This window comes from Oncorhynchus clarkii, chromosome 23 (genome assembly GCF_045791955.1).
Source record: "Oncorhynchus clarkii lewisi isolate Uvic-CL-2024 chromosome 23, UVic_Ocla_1.0, whole genome shotgun sequence".
NCBI classification, from domain to species: Eukaryota; Metazoa; Chordata; class Actinopteri; order Salmoniformes; family Salmonidae; genus Oncorhynchus; species Oncorhynchus clarkii.
Genome location: NC_092169.1, coordinates 33787837 through 33809768, shown reverse-complemented (window position 1 = coordinate 33809768; position 21932 = coordinate 33787837). Strand labels below are relative to the sequence as shown.

The 21932-nt window shown below is 38.9% G+C and overlaps 1 protein-coding gene across 2 annotated transcripts in view; it reads left to right on the top strand.

Annotated features, from left to right (window-relative positions):
• Positions 1 to 21932, top strand: part of LOC139382018 (calcium-activated potassium channel subunit alpha-1a-like) — a 201392-nt gene that overhangs the window by 111308 nt on the left and 68152 nt on the right. For both annotated transcript variants that reach the window (XM_071125935.1, XM_071125934.1), the window contains exons 6-8: positions 16770 to 16845; positions 18784 to 18859; positions 19850 to 20020. In XM_071125935.1, coding sequence (XP_070982036.1) covers positions 16770 to 16845; positions 18784 to 18859; positions 19850 to 20020 — 323 coding nt within the window. The remainder of the gene's footprint in view (positions 1 to 16769; positions 16846 to 18783; positions 18860 to 19849; positions 20021 to 21932) is intronic.

The window sequence follows — 21932 nt, the reverse complement described above, 5'->3', positions numbered from 1 at the left end:
GTAATTCTGTTGAGTGATGTTGCCTAGCTACCATGCAAGTGGAGTTTCCATGTTGACTAAGTCTTAGTTGGAAGTTCAACTGTTTTGGTTTTTGATACCTTTGGATGGAAAATAAAACCAGTTTGTCATTCAAATTCAAACCTCCATTGCTGCTTTAGTAAGTCATTTGTGAGAGCTTTTCGGGGACGAGTGCCAGGGAGCAGCAGAACATTGCCCAAAAAGATAAGATAGCAGCTAATTCCCGCTCCAAATGCTCCAGCTTTTTACTCACGAGCTGTACAAATAAACACAGAAAGAGGCTTTTAGTGTTAAGCTGTCCACTGATACTAGCCTTAAATGATCGCACTTATGGATATTGAAAGAAAATAAGAGATGTTTTTTGAAAATGTTATTCTGTAATCTCGCTGGAAAGGTTTTATCTTTTGTGTTGATTTTGGACATTGGGATTTCACTGAACATCTGAATGTTTTGAAATGACTTTCATTGCACACATTTTCAATAGCAAGTGTACCTCAATTGATATACTGAATGAATAGATAAACTATTATGTAAGCTTTCCATCAATAGAATGTAATGCTTTTCCGTCTGTTGTACAGTAGCATTGCTGCCCTTTCCTGCTTTGAGGTGCTATGTGGAATGTAAAAAATGCAGCTTGAATGTACAGTAGGTAGCAGTCAGTTTTTGTACAGCAGTTGTGATTAATTCAGGATCATTGTTCTTTTTAATTCAGGATCATTGTTCTTTCACTAAATCCAGAGAAAAATGTATTAATGATTCCTAAAGCTTCTCAGATACTGTGCCTTTTAAAAGTATTCATCCCCCTTGGTGTTTTTCCTATTTTATTGCATTATAACCTGTAATTTATATGGATTTTTATTTGTATTTCATGTAATGGACATACAAAATAGTCCAAATTGGTGAAGTGAAATGAAAAAAATAACTTGTTTCAAAAATAAATAAATGGAAAAGTGGTGCGTGCATATGTATTCACCCCCTTTGCTATGAAACCCCTAAATAAGATCTGGTGCAACCAATTACCTTCAGAAGTCACATAATTAGTTAAATATAGTCCACCTGTGTGCAATCTAAGTGTCAGATGATCTCAGTATATATACACCTGTTCTGAAAAACCCCAAAGTCTGCAACACCACTAAGCAAGCGGCACCATGAAGACCAAGGAGCTCTCCAAACAGGTCCGGGATAAAGTTGTGGAGAAGTACAGATCAGGGTTGGGTTCTAAAAAATATTTCTGAAACTTTGAACATCCCATGGAGCACCATTTAAATCCGTTATTAAAGAATTAAAAAAATATGACACCACCACAACCTGCCAAGAGAGGACCGCCCACCAGAACTCATGGACCAGGAAAGGAGTGCATTAATCAGAGACAACAAAGAGACCAAAGATAACCCTGAAGGAGCTGCAAAGCTCCACAGAGGAGATTGGAGTATTTGTCCATAGGACCACAATAAGCCACACACTCCACAGAGCTGGGCTTTACAGAAGAGTGCCCAGAAAAAAAGACCTTGCTTAAAGAAAAAAATAGGCAAACACGTTTGGTGTTCGCCAAATGGCATGTGGGAGTCTCCCCAAACATATGGAAGAAGGTACTCTGGTCAGATGAGACTAAAATGTAGCTTTTTGGCCATCAAGGAAAACGCTATGTCTGGCGCAAACCCAACACCTCTCATCACCATACCCACAGTGAAGCGTGGTGGTGGCAGCATCATGCTGTTGGTAGTTTTTCATCGGCAGGGCCTGGGAAACTGGTCAGAATTGAAGGAATGATGGGTGGTGATAAATACAGGGAACTTCTTGAGGGAAACCTGTTTGTCTTCCAGAGATTTGAGACTGGGACGGAGGTTCACCTTCCAGCAGGACAATGACCCTAAGCATACTGCTAAAGCAACACTCGGGTGGTTTAAGGGGAAACATTTAAATGTCTTGGAATGGCCTAGTCAAAGCCCAGACCTCAATCCAATTGAGAATCTGTGGTATGACTTAAATATTGCTGTGCACCAGTGGAACCCATCCAACTTGAAGGAGCTGGAACAGTTTTGCCTTGAAGAATGGGCAGAAATCCCAGTGGCTAGATGTGGCAAGCTTATAGAGACATACCCCAAGAGAGTTGCAGTTGTAATTTCTGCAGACGGTGGCTCTACAAAGTATTGACTTTGGGGTGGGGGGTGAATAATTTTGCCCGCTCAAGTTTTCTGTTTTTTTGTCTTGTTTCTTGTTTGTTTCACAACAAAAATATTTTGCATCTTCAAAGTGGTAGGCATGTTGTGTAAATGAAATGATACAACCTCCCCCCAAAATCCATTTTAATTCCAGGTTGTAAGGCAACAAAATAGGAAAAATGCCACTGTATGCCCAGAGCTTGACTCGGCACTCCACATCACGTGGTGATACACTTTCTTTCTGGTGACAGTTTTGAGGAGTTAAAATACATTCTACCCTAAAATGACTGTCTATGACAGAATGTGGCCATCCTATAGACTATCTGCAGTCTGATGAGATGTACTGTACATCGTCTGGTAGTAATAGGACATACTTGCCTCACCGTCTGTCTGCCCTCTGTCTTTCTCTGGGTTGGCCGAATCCTAAAGGAGCTTATAGTGTAATATTCTGATGGATCAGAAGAGGGGCTTGCTTTAAGCTTGCCGTACACCAATGATGATCACAACGAGGATGCTACAGTATGAGTGTCTGTGGTAAATCTGATCCCAACACACCTAAATCTCTTCCTGCTGGACACAGACATGTTGAGCCCACTTGCTCGTCTTTTCTCTGCTGTCCAATATGGACACTGAGAGCCTTTGATTTGCTGTGTGATAAAGGAAGGGGAAAGAAGCAGTGGTTAGATAGGGTAAGCTGTTGTAAGGAATTGGAAAACGTGGTTCCAGAGGATGTTGTGAAGCCTTGAACTGAGCTGTTTGGACACCGACTGATAAAAAGCAACAGCTGGGCATCTTACTTTTTCGATTTCGAGAAGCTTTTGCCGACTTGCCCGTCATTTAGCCAAAGGTATTTGTCAGTCTTGGAAGACAGACATCATGATTCCGACTAAGATGTTAGTGTACAGAGGGCCCGAAGGGGGCACGCGCTCTGAGACGTTTCAGAACACGTGGAGACGTAAGAAGTCTTGCGGGGAGCTCTTTCAGAATGGCTACAGGGTCAAGATGGGCCAGCGACGGCAGGCCGTGGAAAAAAAGGACCGGGACAACCTGTGTCACACCTTGACTTCCTGTTTTCATTTAATCTCTTACTGGGGTAAGAACTTAAGACGTTGCTAGCCGATGTAGGAAATAATAGATAGGATCTAATATAAACCCTGGTCCAAATTCCACTGGCGGCTATCGTGTCAGCTGGAGAGAGAGAGCTCAGGTCCAGGGTTTGTGTTGTGCGTTGTGTTGCCATCTGGACGAAGCTTCTGTAACATCAATATAAAAATTTGTGTGGAGGAAGTGAGACTCTGAATGATTTATATATTGTATTTATAGATTATAGATATTTGATTTACAATAACATTTTTGTTACCAACGTCATGTTTTACTGCACGTCTATGGAGATTAATTTCACTTTATTGTTGACTCTTGGAGCTGCAGTTTAGCTAAAGATTATTTAGGATTATTTACTAATTTCAAGAGAAGATATGCTTTAGAGTCTACAAGTACTTTAGAGTAGAAATTGCTGTAAGAAATGGTTTTAGTGGCCTTGAATCATGCATTACGGTAATGTTTTTTAGTTACTTTCTAGGATTGACACAGTCAATCTTTTGAGGGCATTTGTTTCTACATAGCTTTGGTGCTATTCTCACAAGCATGTGGTGAATTTTAAAAACTCTTAGTACAAAACTCCAAACTGGTAACACTTGTAGCACAGCAAGTATTATATTCAAAACCTTTTATTGTGCATTAATCTTTCACCATACAACCATTGATCCAAAATATATGTTTACTGTAAAATACCATGAGAACATTGATTTAATCATCAAAAGAAAACATGATATCTTCTCAATTTAGTTGTTTTTAACAACCAGTTAATCTAATAGCAAAACATTTCAAAATGTCCCTTTAAATGTAGTATTCTACAGTTCTGTAAATTACAAGACATTACACTGTTTTCACATTAGGCTATACACGTGTTCAATATGGAATTGGTGGATGCTAAGCTACAGGACTGTTTCGCTAGCACAGACTGGAATATGTTCTGGGATTCATCCGATGATTCATCCATTAATAAGTGCATCGATGAAGTATTCCCCACAGTGAACATGTACATATCCCAAACAGAAACAATGGATTACAGGCAACATCCTCAGTGAGCTAAAGGCTAGAGCTTCTGCTTTTAAGGAGGACACTAATCCGGACGCTTATAAGAAATCCCGCTATGCCCTCCAATGAACCATCAAACAGGCAAAGCGTCAGGACCAAGATCGAATCCTAATACACCGGGCTTGCAAACTATCACGGATAACACAGGAAAACTCAGCCGCGGGTCCTGAGCCTACCAAACAAGCTAAATACCTTCTATGCTCCCTTGGAGGTTAGCAACACTGAACCATGCATGAGAGCGCCTGCTGTTCCGGACAACTGTGTGATCACGCTCTCCGTAGCCGATGTGAGTAAGACCTTTAAACAGGTTAAAGGTCATGAACAGTCAATCATGTTTTTCATAACGTGATTATTTGAAGGGAACCAGATCAAAGTATGATGACCCAAGTACGAATAATGACTGTTGCTTCTACATTGATAAAGTTTGATGATAAAGTTACTGGTCCCCTCCCTCATGTCAAACACTTGGATTCATTATTAAGGGGACAAGGCGACGTCACCTTAACTCTCATTTTAATACACCAATGATAACCTAATATTCTGATCTGCTTCTGTTCTGTGGGTGGCATTGTGTGCTCTTTTCGAAGGATGGATCCCGGTCTCTCCGGGGCTATGGGATCTGGGTGGTCGGGGGTGGTCTGCAGGGCATTGGGATGACAACCAAACTTGGGATGAAGAGGACTTTTAGCAGGTGGAATAGTGGGGGCCAATTGGAGGTTTACCTAGTAGCAATGCAAATATCATGGTACAGCTATATAGACATTCAAACATCATGTTACTTTTTAATGGTACGTTTAAAAACATATATTTTGATAAATAGAATTGAAACTTGTGTCTCATTATGGTAAGTGGTGAAATAAGTACAGCCAGTTATAATTGTAATGACTTAATAGATAATATGAAAAGACGATCAGTATTTACCTGGCTAAAAGAGAAGGAATATAATACATATTGTTTACAGGAAACTCATTCAACAATTTTAGATGAAGTTTTGTGGAAAAAGGACTGGGGGGGCGAAATGTATTTCTCCCATGGGCAAAGAATTTCAAAAGGGGTGACAATATTGATTAACAGTAATTTTGTTCCAAATGTGAAAATTGTAGAAACAGATCATCAAGGTATATGGAATATTTTAAATATTTTATTAGACAATAAACATATGGCTTATTAATCTCTATGGTCCAAATAATAATGATCCAAGCTTCTTTGAAAATATATACAAGAATGTATCAACTCTACAAGCAACACTAGACTCTATTATTATGGTGTGGGATTTTAATACGGTTTTAAATACCTCTATGGACCATAAAGGAAATCACACTACAAACTATCACCCTCAGGCACTTAAGGAAATCATGAATGTCATGGATATATTGGAATTAGTGGATATATGGAGGCTTAAATCCCCTGACCTAGTGAGATACACATGGCGGAGGCTTAATCAAGCTAGTCGTCTTGATTACTTTCTTATGTCATTCTCTCTGGCACCAAAAGTTAAAATAACTGTTGATAGGGGACAGAATGCGGTCGGATCTTCACATAATTGGCATATATATTACTCTCACAGAATTTTAATCAAATTTAATCAAAGCCTACTGGATGATAACTTGTTTATGACTAGAACAGAAGAATGTAGAACTGACTTTTTCCGACATAACATAGGTACAGCAGATCCCCTTATTGTATGGAACACTTAAATGTGCCTTTAGAGGCAATGCAATTCAGTACTCATCTATAAAACAAAAGCAATTTAGATCAAAAGACTCCATAATAACAAAGGAAATTGAAGGACTAACATTACAGTTCAATAGCAATAAAAACTGTACCATAGAAGCACAGAATAAGTTAAAGGAAAAACAAAAAGAAATGGAGGAACTTATTCAAGAAAGTTCCAGTGTAATATTTTATAAAAAATGAAGCGAACTGGATGGAATATGGGGAAAAATACACCAAATTCATTTTCAATCTTTAACATAGAAATGCTACCAAAAAAAAAATCTATTGAAACTTGTTACAAATGATGGAGTCACGTATGATTCACCAAATTAAATTTTGAAAGAGGAAGTAAAGTACTTTTAAGGAAATGTTTTCGCGTCAGTCTCCTCCATCTCCGCTAACCGAAGCTAAAATGAACATGTGTACAGAAAGACTCATGTGACGGCCAAATTATAGAGGAGGAACTTCTTGATGCAAGAAGTATTGCAATCTACTGTAGAGACAGCCTGCAGAAATCTGTCATACTATCCTGGTCTATGCCCAAACAGTTCGAGTTTCTACTTTTAAAGATCCATCTCTCCAGAAATAAGTCCCTCACTGTTGCCGCTTGTTATAGACCCCCCTCAGCTCCCAGCTGTGCCCTGGACACCATATGTGAATTGATTGCCCCCCCAATCTATCGTCAGAGTGCGTACTGCTAGGTGACCTAAATTGGGATATGCTTAACACCCCGGCCGTCCTACAATCTAAGATAGATGCCCTCAATCTCACATAAATTATAATGGAACCTACCAGGTACAACCCCAAATCCGTAAACATTGGCACCCTCATAGATATCATCCTGACCAACTTACCCTCTAAATACATCTATGCTGTTTTCAACCATGATCTCAGCGATCACTGCCTTATTGCCTGCATCCGTTATGGGGCCGCGGTCAAACGACCACCCTTCATCACTGTCAAACACTCCCTAAAACACTTCCTAAGGCACTTCAGAGGGTAGTGCGTACGGCCCAGTATATCACTTTAGGGCAAAGCTACCTGCCATCCAGGACCTCTGCGCCACGCGGTGTCAGAGGAAGGCCCTAAAAATTGTCAAAGACCCCAGCCACCCCAGTCATAGACTGTTCTCTCTACTACCACATGGCAAGCGGAGTGCCAAGTCTAGGACAGAAAGGCTTCTCAACAGTTTTTACCCCCAAGCCATAAGACTCCTGAACAGGTAACCAAATGGTTACTCGGACTATTTGCATTGTGTGTCCCCCCAACCCCTCTTTTACGCTGCTGCTACTCTCTGTTTATCTTATATGCATAGTCACTTTAACTATACATTCATGTACATACTATCTAAATTGGCCTGACCAACCAGTGCTCCCGCACATTGGCTAACCGGACTATCTGCATTGTGTCCCACCACCCACCAACACCTCTTTTTATACTTCTGCTACTCTCTGTTCATCATATATGCATAGTCACTTGAACGATACCTACATGTACATACAGCGTCAATAAGCCTGACTAACAGGTGTCTGTATATAGCCTTGCTACTCTTTTGTCAAATGTCTTTTTACTGTTGTTTTATTTCTTTACTTTCCTACACACACACACACTAATCCCGTAAGTAGAGGATGCCTAAATGTTCTTTAAGAGTGCTTTCCTCTTCCTCTTAAATAAGCATGCCCCTCTCAAAAAATGTAGAACTAAGAACAGATATACCCTTTGGTTCACTCCAGACTTGACTGCCCTTGACCAGCACAAAAACACCCTGTGGCGTACTGCACTAGCAATGAATACCTCCTGCGTTATGCAACTTTTCAGGGAAGTCAGGAACCAATACACACAGTCAGTTAGGAAAGCAAAGGCAATTTTTTTTCAAACAGAAATTTTCATCCTGCACTAATTCCAAAAGGTATAAAGCTCAATAGCCTTGGTTTCTCTAATGACTGCCTCACCTGGTTCACTAACTACTTACAGTATCAGATCCGGACCTCTGTCAGTTTCTATGGGGGTGCCACAGGGTTCAATTCCCAGGCAGACTCTTTTCTCTATATATATCAATGATGTCGCTCTTGCCGCTGGTGATTCTCTGATCCACCTCTACGCAGACGACACCATTCAGTATGCATCTGTCCCTTCTTTGGACACTGTTAACAAACCTCCAAACGCGCTTCAATGCCATACACTACTCCTTCCGTGGCCTCCAACTGCTCCTAAATGCTAGTAAAATGAAATGCATGCTCTTCAACCGATAGCTGCCCGCACCCGCCCGCCCGACTAGCTTCACTACTCTGGACGGTTCTGACTTAGAATATGTGGACAACTACAAATACCTAGGTGTCTGGCTAGACTGTAAACTCTCCTTCCAGACTCACATTAAGCATCTCCAATCCAAAGTTAAATCTAGAATCGGCTTCTTATTTCCTTCCTTATTTCCTTCACTCATGCTGCCAAACTTACCCTCGTAAAACTGACTATCCTACCAATCCTTGACTTCGGCGATGTCATTTACAAAATAGCCTCCAACACTCTACTTAGCAAATTGGATGTAGTCTACCACAGTGTCATCCGTTTTGTCACCAAAGTCCGATATACTACCCACCACTGCGACCTGTATGCTCTCGTTGGCTGGTTCTCGCTACATATTCGTCGCCAAACCCACTGGCTCCAGGTCATCTATAAGTCTTTGCACGGTAAATTTACACCTTATATCAGCTCACTTGTCACCAGAGACAACAGCCACCCGTAACACGCGCTCCAGCAGGTATATTTCACTGGTCATCCCCAAAGCCAACACCTACTTCGGCCGCCTTTCCTTCCAGTTCTCTGCTGCCAAGGACTGGAACGAATTGCAAAAATTACTGAAGTTGGAGACTTATATCTCCCTCACTAACTTTAAGTGTCAGCTGGCAGAACAGCCTACCGATCGCTGCAGCTGTACATAGCCCATCCAACCAACTACCTACTTCATCACCATATTTGTTTTTCTGCTCTTTTTCACACCAGTCTTTCTACTTGCACATCCTCATCTGCACATATATCTCTCCAGTGTAATTGCTAAATTGTAATTACTTCGCCACTATTGGCCTATTTATTGCCTTACCTCCTTATTCATTTGCACACACTATACCAATTTTTATATTGTGTTTTTGACTGTATGTTTGTTTATCCCATGTGTATCTCTCTGTGTTGTTGTTTTTGTCGCACTGCTTTGCTTTATCTTGGCCAGGTCGCAGTTGTAAATGAGAACTTCTTCTCAACTGGCCTACCTGGTTAAATAAAGGTGAAATAAAAAATAATAATTACACAATTAAAGCCTTTAAGGTTGGGAAAACTCCAGGGCTGGATAGCATACCAGTACAAGTATACTTAAAAAAATATATAGTCAGAGGACCATTATTAGCATGTTTTAACCACTCCTATATGAATGGTAGATTATCAGACACATAACAAGACGGTCAGATTTCGTTATTACTGAAACAGGATCCAAGTGGTGTATATATAAAGATCCAATTTAAATAATTGGAGGCCTCTTACACTTCAGTGTTGGGATGCAAAAATTCTAGCTAAATGCATTATGCGTAGAATTAAACAAATATTGTCAGATATTATTCATCCTAATCAGACAGGTTTTTTACATGGACGATACATTGGAGATAATATAAGACAAGTACTGGAAACAATGGAATACTATGAAATATCAGGGACACCAAGCCTGGTTTTCATTGCTGATTTTGAAAAGGCTTTTGATAAAGTACGACTGGAGTTTATAGAAAATGCCTTGAATATTTACATTTTTAGAGCCTCTTATAAAATGGGTTAAAGTTATGTATAGTAACCCTAGGTGTTAAATAGTAAATAATAGCTACATCTCAGTAGTTTTAAACTGTCAAGAGGAGTAAAACAAGGTTGTCCACTATCGTCATATCTATTTATTATTGCCATCAAAATGTTAGCTGTTAAAATCCTTGGCTTAAAAACAAAGGTGTCATTGTACGCTGATGATTCATGTTTTTTTTAAACCACAATTAGAATCCCTCCACAGCCTCATAGAGGATCTATTAAAACCAAATTATGATAAATGTATTGAATTACTTATTGGATCACAAAAAAATGCAACTTTTACGTTACTGTATAGTTTACCAAAAAAAAAGGTCTGACGGGCATGTGGACATACTCGGTATACAAATCCCGAAAGAAAGAAATGATCTCAGTCCAATACATTTTTTTAGAATGTTAGCAAAAATATATAAGATCTTGCTACCATGGAAAGGTAAAATACCTGTCTATTTGTGGAAAAATCTCCCTGATGATCTCTTTAGTCATATTACAGTTTACCTATTTGCTTATGGTTTTGCCTACACCTAGTGACCTGCTTTTTAAATTTTGTGAATAAAAAAATATTCAATTTTATTTGGAATGGCAAGCCAGACAAAATTAAAAGGGCCTATTTATATAACGAATATTAATTCAGAGGGCAGGAATGATTAAATATTAAAACATTAGACCTCTCACTAAAGGCATCAGTCATACAAAAGTTATACTTAAATCCTAAATGGTTCTGTAGTAAATTGGTAGGAATGTCTCACCACATGTTCAAGAATGACCTTTATTCAATTACAACTGCTCACTTTCGGTTGTTTGAAAATGAAATCATCTCCAAAATATATATTTTTTTAAAGCCTTAGAAAGTTGTTTGCAATTTCAGTTTAATCCATCTGAAAAGGCAGAACAAATAATACAACAAATATTGTGGTTAAACCCAAGTATACTAATTGATAAAAAAACTTATTTTTTTGATAAAATGTTTCAAAAAGGTGTAATTTTTGTAAATTATATCATATATAGGACTCGTGGAGTTATGTCACACATGCAGCTAACACAGACATATGGAAATGTCTGCTCTACCCAAAATTACAACCAACTAATTGCAGCATTACCACAAAAATGGAAGAGGCAAGTAGAACGGGGAAAAAGTAAGGAACTTGTCTGTCGGGCCATGCATTAAACATAAATGGTTAAAGAAAATTGTGATACATTTAAAAAAAAAGAATTTAATTTAAGGACCAAAAAATTGACAGCTGTGCCATATAAATTGCAAAATAGTTGGGAAGAGATTTTTGATGTACCTATTCCATGGCACATGGTTTATGAATTGACACGCAAACCGCCGGATTCAAAACTTTTTTCAATTTAAATTATTATTCACATTTCTTGCAACCAATATAATTTTATATAAATGGTGATACAATCTTCCCAGCTCTGTAGATTTTGCTTTGAGGAGGCAGTCATTAGATCATTTATTTTGGTACTGTCCATATGGGGCTCTTTTTTGTCACAGGTCCAGGAATGGCTGAAGAATTGTAACATTTGCCTAGAACTAACGCTGCAGATAGCAATACTGGGTGATTTGAAAAGTCATAGTCAATCAATCAATAATATAATTATTTTAGCAAAAATGTTTATCTTTAATTTACAATCTGTCAAAGCTATGAGAATAGAAAGGTTCAGTAATTTTATGAAGCATCACAGCACAGTTGAAAAATGTATGGCAAACAGAAATCCAAAATGGATGGTGATAAGAGATAGAAGGTTGGGACTAATAACAAGATAACCAATGTAAAACATACGGTTTCTGTAAAATGCATATAGGTTCTGTAACGGCATTCATTAGAAGAAGGTGTAGACCAAGGTGCAGCGTGGTACGTGTTCATATTATTTATTGACTGAACACTGAATACAAAAGAATAGCCGAAACAGTTCTGACAGGTGCAGCAAACACTAAACAGAAAATAACTACCCACAACTAACAGTGGGAAAACAGGCTACGTAAGTATGGTTCTCAATCAGAGACAACGAAAGACAGCTGTCCCTGATTGAGAACCATACCCGGCCAAAACATAGACATACAAAACCTAGGCAAGTCGGTTGGGACAAGTCGGTTGGGACATCTACCTGGTGCATGACACAAGTAATTTTTCCAACAATTGTTACCAGACAGATTATTTCACTGTATCACAATTCCAGTGGGTCAGAAGTTTACATTCACTAAATTGACTGTGCATTTAAACAGTTTGGAAAATTCCAGAAAATGATGTCATGGCTTTCGAAGCTTCTGATAGGCTAATTGACATAATTTGAGTAAATTCGAGGTGTACCTGTGGATTTATTTCAAGGCCTACCTTCAAACTCTGTGCCTCTTTGCTTGACATCCTGGGAAAATCAAAATAAATCAGTTAAGAATTGTAGACCTCCACAAGTCTGGTTCATCCTTGGGAGCAATTTCCAAATGCCTGAAGGTACCACGTTCATCTGTACAAACAATAGTACACACGTATAAACACCATGGGACCACGCAGCCATCATACTGCTCACGGAGGGAAACACGTTCTGTCTCCTAGAGATGAACGTACTTTGGTGCAAAAAGTGCAAATCAATCCCAGAACAACAGCAAATGACCTTGTGAAGATGCTGGCGGAAACAGGTACAAAAGTATTTATATCCACAGTAAAAAGAGTCCTATATCGACATAACCTGAAAGGCCGCTCAGCAAAGAAGAAGCCACGGCTCCAAAAACCACCATAAAAAAGCCAGACTACGGTTTGCAACTGCACATGGGTACAAATATCGTACTTTTTGTAATAGAACTGTTTGGCCATAATGACCATTGATATGTTTGGAGGAAAAAGGGGGAGGCTTGCAAGCCGAAGAACACCATCCCAAACGTGAAGCACGGGGGAGGCAGCATCATGTTGTGGGGGTACTTTGCTGCAGGAGGGACTGGTGCACTGCACAAAATAGATGGCATCATGAGGGGGGGAAAAATGTAGATATATTGATGCAACATCTAAAGACATCAATCAGGAAGTTTAAGCTTGGTTGCAAATGGGTCTTCCAAATGGACAATGACCCCAAGCCTACTTCCAAAGTTGTGGCGAAATGGCTTAAGGACAACAAAGTCAAGGTATTGGAGTGGCCAAAACAACAAAAAACATGATATTCTCTTACTTAATTAGTACTAGTATTGCCTTGTAACCAACATCAGAGAAGGCGTGTTTGAAGAGGGGCATGGTTTATATAGCTGTGTTTAGTGTTAGCTAGTTACTCGCTAGCTAGGTCTTCAGTCAGCATGGAACAAAATGGGAGGAAGGGTTGTTCAAAACTCTGATGCAGTTGTCATGTCAATACAGCCGTCAGTGCTGCTGTAAACCGCATCATGAGACATGCCAAATGGGAGATGTATAAAAAAAATGTAGATCATTAGCTAGGTTTCCATACACTTGGCAACAGATTTTCATGCGAGTATTGTAAAATCTGCATAAAAACAATATGTGTAACCTATCTAAATGACTATCGCCCCGTAGTACACACATCTGTAGCCATGAAAGGCTTTGAACGGCTGGTCATGGCTCACATCAACACCATCATCCCAGACATCCTGGACCGACTGCAATTCGCATATCGCCTCAACAGATCCACAGATGACGCAATCTCTATTGCACTCCACACTGCCCTCTCCCACCTGGATAAGAAGAACAACTATGTGAGAATGCTGTTCATGAAATGTTTGTGGTCATGTTGCAGCAGTGTGTAGGAGCGAGATTCCAAGATATGGGACGTGTGCAGGAGGATGGTGTAGTCTTGGTGGATAAAGTTGTGTGTCAACTGTAGGAGGGCCCACGATGCTGGCGATTGGAAGTGTCCGGCACAAAAGAGGTAGGTTGAGGGGACCAGAGTCAGAGTAGTGCCGGTGTCGTGTGTTGAGACAGAAGAAAGTAGAGGAGGATGGATTAAGTTGACACAACTTTATCCATCTGCATTGCTTTTTGTTTAGTGTTTTAGCCTGAGTTTCTGTATAGCACTTTGCGACATTGGCTGATGTAAAAAGGGCTTTATAAATACCTTTTGTAGTAGTAGATCTGTACCAGCACAGAGGTTTGGCCAACGAGTGATATATGCTTCAGTAAGGTTGGCTTCTTAGGGTTCATAGCAATGGTTATCAACTGTACAGCAGAAATGGAATGCAAATCACAAAACAATAGATGTGGTGGTGGCAGCTGCAGAGAAGTATTTGCGTATACAAGATTTGACTTCATTAGAGTTACAGGGTGTGTTGAGGTGTGGGGTCCCATCCTCCCAGGCCGTTGGCATGGTGCAGGAGCAGATAGGGTCAAAGTCGTGGGTTTTTATGTAGGGTTAGTTGTAAGGGTGTTTTCCTTTTTCCTTTTCCCATTTTGTACCACAACGTATGTGGTTTATACTATAGTCCAGTTGTGGGCAGTAATGCAACATATTGGATGCCAACAGCAGTTAAACCCCACCGAAAAAGATGAAGAATGCTGTTCATTGACTACAGCTCAGCGTTCAGCACAGGAACCTGAGATTAAACACCTCCCTCTGCAACTGGATCCTGGACTTTCTGACGAGCCGCCAGCTGGTGAGGATAGGCAGCAACACTTCCGCCACGCTGACCTTCAACACGGGGGCCCCTCAGGTTTGCGTAAATAGTACCCGCCTGTACAACCTATTCACCAACAATTGTGTGGCCACGCATGACTCTAACACAATCATTCAATTTGCTGATGACATGACGGTGGTAGGCCTAATCACAGATGATGATGAGACAGCGTACAGGGAGGTGGTCAGAGACCTGGCAGCGTGGTGCCAGGGTAACAACCTCTTCCTCAACATCAGCAAGACAAAGGAGCTGATCGTGGACTACAGGAAACAGAGGGCCCAGCACACCCACATCAACTGGGCTATAGTGAAGCAGGTCGAGAGCTTCAAGTTCCTCGGTGTCCACATCACCTAAGGAATTATCATGGTCCACACACACCAACACAGTCCGGAAGGGGGCACGACAACACCTCTTCCCCCTCAGGAGGATGAAAAGATTTGGCATGGGCCCCCAGATCCTCAAAATGTTCTACAGCTGCACCATTGAGAGCATCTTGAGTGGCTGCTTTACCGCTTGGTATGGCAATTACTTGATATACAAGTTGCTGGGGCCAAGCTCCCTGCCATCCAGGACCGCTATACCAGGCGGTGTCAGAGAAAGGCTCTAAAATTTGTCAAAGACTCCAACCACCCAAGTCATAGACTGTTCTCTCTGCTACCTCATGGCAAGCGGTACCTATGCACCAACTCTGAAAAGGACCACAGCTTCTACCCCCAAGCCATAAGACATCTAAATAGTTAGTCCAGGTTGGTTAACCGTTTAACTATCTGCATTGACCCTTTTTTGCACTAAATCTTTTGACTCATTACATACGCTGCTTCTACTGTTTATTATCTACCCTGTTGCCTAGTCACTTTATCCATAATTATATATATATAAGGGCTAAGGGATGCTTACTCTATAAGGGATGTTTTTGTTACATGCAGTACATTTCTGTTCCTGTCAATATCAGATTTAAAACCATAATAGTACATTGCCGTATATATCCTACTTTATACTTTACAAACATACATTTTAGTTCTGTAGGTGTCCACATATGTATATAGCAGACAAAACAGTTTAAAATCTATAGGTTTACCAAACGGGTAAGGGATTATCAATTTAGAGAAAATGGATTAAGTATGAGTAAATTGTATTTTAATAAATGAGAAGGCAGTCATATCAAAAGTAATGTAAGCATTGCATTGTGAAAGCAAGTTTTCTATATGAACATGTATTGATTGCAATGTGGATTTACCACATAAGAGGTTACCACATACTTGTAAAAAAGCGATTGAAAAAATTATATTATGAGTAACATAATCTGATTTGATAATTTAGGAAATTATGGACAATAATCATTGAAAATGGAGGAAAATACAATATATTGTCAATACAATATATATATATTTTTTTAAACAAATGTTATTCTAGGTGACACAACATTGACATCTACTGTACATGTGTTGTAGTACACTTAGTTAACCCAGGGGTTTGTGGGATTGACATACTGTTGTGTGCCATAATGAAACAAACTTTTGTGCTATAAAAATAAGCAATTAATTCTTTCACATCGAATGGATGATTAGATTGTACTAATAATTAGATTGTACTGGTGAGCACGACTAGCCACAGGCTGTTTGGTTTTGTGTGGCACAGGCCACACACACATGCGACAGCATTTGGCAATTGCACCTTTGTTTGGCAATTGCACCTTTGTTCTTAAACTCTTGGAAGGGTACTCAGATTTAGCAGATTTAAAAAACAAATGGCAACAAATTTGGGATTATTTGACGTAATGTGACTGTTGACCCATCTAACTAGGCCTGTCCACATGTCTTTGGTCCGACTAATCCAGGTTTTCATCTCTTGCTGTTTTCGATCTTTTAGTCCTTACGCCGGTGCTTTGTGACTTAGTTGTCTCCTGATATTAGCATTGCATTTATTTTCTCCAGAAGATTATTTGATGCAGAGTTTGTTGTTTTTAGTAAAAAAAAAAATATTCAGTTGCTGCTACTAGCTTCGTCGCTGCTGTTTTTGTTTTTTGAAAGGTCAACATCTTGGTTGTGCTTTTCCGCTACTATTTTTGTTTATTTGAGAGGCCTTTCATTTTCTATTAGTCATGAATCCATTGAAGCTTTTAAAAATGCATGAAGGATTCAAAGGTATGCAATTATGTTGGTGTCCTGTGTTTTTCCGGATTTACAGTGGGCGGATTTATGTAAATAACATGCAAATAATTAACTCTGAATAACTTCTACTTTTACTTTTCTCTCACACAGGCTTGAGGTTTTTAAGGGCATTAAGGTTGATACAGTTCTCAGAAATCTTACAGTTTTTGAACATATTAAAAACAAGGTAAGTGCATTATTATTTTCTCCAACTTCACTGTATTCAATTTCAGTAAAATTTGGTGTGTATTAATTCTAGTTAGTAGTATTCAAAGCATTTGCATGCACTATGTTATGACAATGTTTGTAATTCTGTCTATGTGATGAATATTGATACATTTACAATTATACAATACGCTCACAAGCTCTTCTAATACAGTGGCATTTTAATGTACAGTAGCTACTGCAAATTGTTAAATATAGAACCTCCTCTCAATTTAAAAAAAAATATTATTGGAAACTAGTCAGCTGAGCTTGGCCTACTTTCAGTCTGGGTGGATTACTTGGGAACAGTTTGGTTTATTGCTGTCATATTTGGGGAATGAAAGAAGTTACCATATTATACTGTACTTCTGTGATAACAAGTAAATCATTTTTGTCACTTTTCAAAACTGAAATGGTAACATGTTAGGTATTGTTCTTTAGGATGTATAACCTATCCTATATTCAATTTAATTTCGATATTTTTCATTGGAATTCCAAATTGTGCACATTTTCTGCTCTTTGAAACCTATTGGACAGCATGCCACATGATGAATTCTACAATTTACCCCACTGCTTAGAATTAAAGCTTGTGATGCACAGATGTCAGAAAGAGCTTATAGCTCAACATTTTTTTTTAATAATCCCCAGACTCATTTACTGTAATGGAGGTAAGGCCAGAACAGAACAGAACACACAGTACATGAACGACCAGAACAATGCACGTCACTGTAACATTACCTTAGAAATATACAGTTAACTGACTAAATTAAGGAAACACTTGAGTAAATGAGGATTCTGGCGACTCTGTTATGGTGTGGGGTATATTCTCCTGGCATGGTTCACTCAACCCCTTACAGCAGCATTTTCAAAACTCGGTCCTCAAGTTTATTTCTCCAAACACTACACAACTGATTGAAATTATCAAAAGTTGATATTTAGTTGATTATTTCAGCTGCGTAGTGGTAGGGCAAAAACAAAGCGTGTACCCCTGGGGTCCCAAGGACCGAGTTTGGGAAACCCTGCCTTAGAGGGCAAGGTAAACGTCAATAAATACACCGCCATTGTGAGTGGTCACCTTCAACCTATGGTGAGTCATTTCTATCCTGATGGGCGTGGCCTCTTCCAGGATGACAATGACCCCATCCACAGGGCAAGGGGGGTCACTGAATGGTTTGATGAGCCTGAAAACGATGTAAACCATATGCCATGGCTGTCTCAGTCACCAGATCTCAACCCAATTGAACACTTATGGGAAATTCAGGAGTGGTGCCTGAGATGGCGTTTTCCATCACCAAAACACCAAGTGATGGAATTTCTCATGGAAGTACTATATGGTGTTGCATCCCAACAATAGAGTTCCAGATATTTGTAGAATCTATGCCAAGGTGCATTGAAGCTGTTCTGGTTCAAGGGGCCCAATGCCTTATTAACACACTTTATGTTGGTGTTTCCTTTATTTTGGCAGATACCCGTATATACCTTAGGAACATTTCTATTCACAGTTGATTCTGTATTGAAAAGTTAACGGCAATGAAAGCAAGTTTGTCATTAGTTTAACATTTAGGATTTTGAAATATTATTCCCAAAAACATTTTTACCAAGTTTTCGGTTTGTTGCTGTTACATAATATTGTAGGCTGAGCAGCTCAGACTGTAACCAGTTATCATCCATTATCCCAAAGGATGTTCTTCAGACAAAATCACCATTAGGCACTTATACAGCAATAACTGCTTTGTGATATGTAATGTTTTGGCACTGTTTTGACATAATAGTTCAAGTTAGTGTTACCAATTATTCATTATGTTATCAAAAGGGCATCCTTTACTGGTGTTCTTCTTTTGAACTCACACAAGGCAGGTCTTTTTTTTGTTGAACACTAGCATTGTTAATTGATATTGTCTGGCTCTCTTGTTTTCAATAGCAATTCCATAAAACTGGTGAACTTATGTTCAATCTTCATAAGTACATGGCTAACAGCGGCAGGCTTCATACATCTGGTAAGTCACAGAGAGCCATAAAGGCAAAACAGAAGGACTAAGTACTGTATTATGGTAAATACTCAGTCTCTGACACATATAACAGTGTCGTGTCTTTGGCTATGCCGGATTAAGTGATATGACATGCTATTTTATAAAATCCTTTCTGTAATTAATATTACCTGATTGAGCTAATCATGTAAATGTAATTAACTAGAAAGTCGGGGGACCACAAAATAATATTTATAGAGCAGTTTTCTTCCGAATAAACTCTTAAAGACCTAGTAATATTTTACATCAATAGCAGTCAATATTAATCGTCACCTTATTTCAGTCTCATCTGAAAGTTGTAAGTTCTTGGTTATCTTCACGAACCCTGGCTAACAAGTTGAATCAGCAAAATTTGGTTTAATTATTTATTTACTAAATACCTAACTAATCACACAGAATTACGTATACACAGAATGGATCATACCTTGATTACAAATGATGTCATAAAGGAAAACGTCCCTGGCGGACAGAACAGATATGACAGCTGGTTACACAAAGAAAAAGGGGGGTTGGGTTTAGGTGAAAGAGTGGGAAGACTGAAGAACAAAGGGAGAAGCGATGTCTCTCGTAAATACAGGATCTTATGCATTCTAAAATACCGCCCATTTGGAAAAGGAAAATGCAATTCATATTTACTCTGAGCTACTCTTCAATAGGTTGGTGGTAGATGGAAGGCCGTGTTGCCCAACAGTCCTTTGTCCTTTGAAGAGTGTCTCTGGTGATACTCTGTCTGTCCTCTGAAATGAGTATGACATCCTGGCATTTAAACCATACTAAATTTTCTACATTTCACATACTATAAAACTTTTTTCACTTACCCAAAATGCCTACTATTTAGAATACAAGTATGGGTATTCGGAGACGGCCATTGAGTAAGTATGTAAGCAAGTCAGTAAGTTGTAATACAATGCTCTTCATGTTCCTCTCTGTCAATATCCGTTATTGTGACCTCTGTTCTAGGTGGAAAACTCAGGGGATCCTTGGGAAAACTTCCAAAATTCCCAAGCACTTTCCTACTGGGAATGTGTCTACTTACTCATGGTTACTATGTCCACTGTGGGCTATGGAGACGTGTATGCAAAAACCACCCTGGGACGACTTTTCATGGTCTTCTTCATCCTTGGTGGTTTGGTAAAAATCCCTCTCTTATTTAATTTACTCCTAACCTGCTTCCGTCCTTCATCCATACGATCACACCTGCAATCATCATGATTCATGTCCCTGCTGCTGCTACCAACAGCTGGAAAGTCTTTGCACTTCAATGCCAGTTAAAATCAAAGCTCCATTGTTGTCTTGTAGTTGTTTTTTGTGGCAGTTTGTTACCCATGGCAGTTTATTGTCAAATGTATTATTATTTGTAAGTATTACAAATTACGCCTATAATATTTATTATATAATAATTGTACTGAAGGTATATACATATATATTTATTATTATTATATAGTTTTATTGCATTTCTATATTTTTCAAACCGAGTAAGATTTGTTTTCTAATGGTTCGCAACGTTAACTAAAGTAATGTGCGGTTTCAGGTGACCCAATCCTTGAGCTTCCCCTTCCCCAAATTCCAACAAACACAGTGAAAGGAGTGATCTATAGACCAGCTTGATGATTAACATGGCACAACAGTGTATGCCAGTAACACCCATTGATACACAACAGTCAGTTAGCATGATATGCAACCAAAACCATTGAACTTTTAATATGTTAATTTGACTTGATCATTTGTATTTGGGGTAACAATGGAAGAAGGCTTAGTGTGTACATTAGTACAGTACTACTACAGTAGTTCGGAGGTTCAAGGGTTGCTGAAAGTCCTCTATTATCCTTTATCTCTGGACATTGTACCTGAGTATTATCAGAGTGACATTAACAATATGACGCGTCACTCTCCTACCCAAGTTTATATACGTTCATGTAAGTTATATTATATAGTTTATATAAATGTATACAATATATAAGTTATATATAAGTTGTATATACTGTCAAGTCAAATGTAAGTATGCACAAGGCTTCAAATCTATAGGATTGACATAATTCAGGTAATTTTTCAGCAATTTAATGAATTGATCCAATTTGCAGCTATGTTACATTGGGTTGTACTATTCAAATCAACCTGGCATAAGTGTTTGTTGGACAAAACATGGCATATAAGGTTTTTTTCTTCCTTTTTATTATTTTAAACGTTTTCTTTTCAATCACAGCTTGACATACAGATATAGTCAACTGTAATTTTTTCCTGCTTTTTTCCTAAATAAATATCCGTAAAAGCTGGTTAAGTTAAATATTTCCTGTCATTTTTTTCTTCTTCGTTGCTTATCATACCTTTTTTTTTCTCAAATCTGAATATGATAACCTTTACATAATTTCAGATTGTGTTATAACTTTTACTGTAGTGTAGTAATCTAACTTTGTCTGAGTGTACAAAACACTAAGAACGCCTTCCTAATATTGAGTTGCACCCCCTTTTGCCCTCAGAATAGCCTCAATTTGTCGGGGAATGGGCTCTACAAGGTGTCCAAAGTGTTCCACAGGGATGCTCAGCCTGGTCTCATAGACTAGATTTAACATGGTAAATGTAAATCTGAGACATATGGTTACGTAAAACAGATGGTTTCTTAAGGCAAAAATGAAAGTAGGTTGTGAGTTCAAATCTCATCATGGAAAACCTTAGCATTTTAGCTAATTAGCAACTTTTCAACTACATACTACTTGTTATCTACTTTGCATGTTAGCAAACCCTTCCCTTAAACCTAACCTTAACCGTTTTAGCTAACTACCTAACCTTAACCCAAAACCATAACCCCTAGCCTAGCTAACGTTAGCCAGCTACCTAACATTAGCCACCTAGCTAGAATTTGTAACATATCATATATTTTGGAAATTCATAACATATCAGACGAATTGGGTGACGGACATCCACAAATTAATACATACCATATGAAACGTATCATATCATACTATTATACAGAATAATACAAAATGCTCTGACACCAGGTTGGGATGCTGGCCCATGTTCACTCCAATGCTTCCCATTAGTTGTG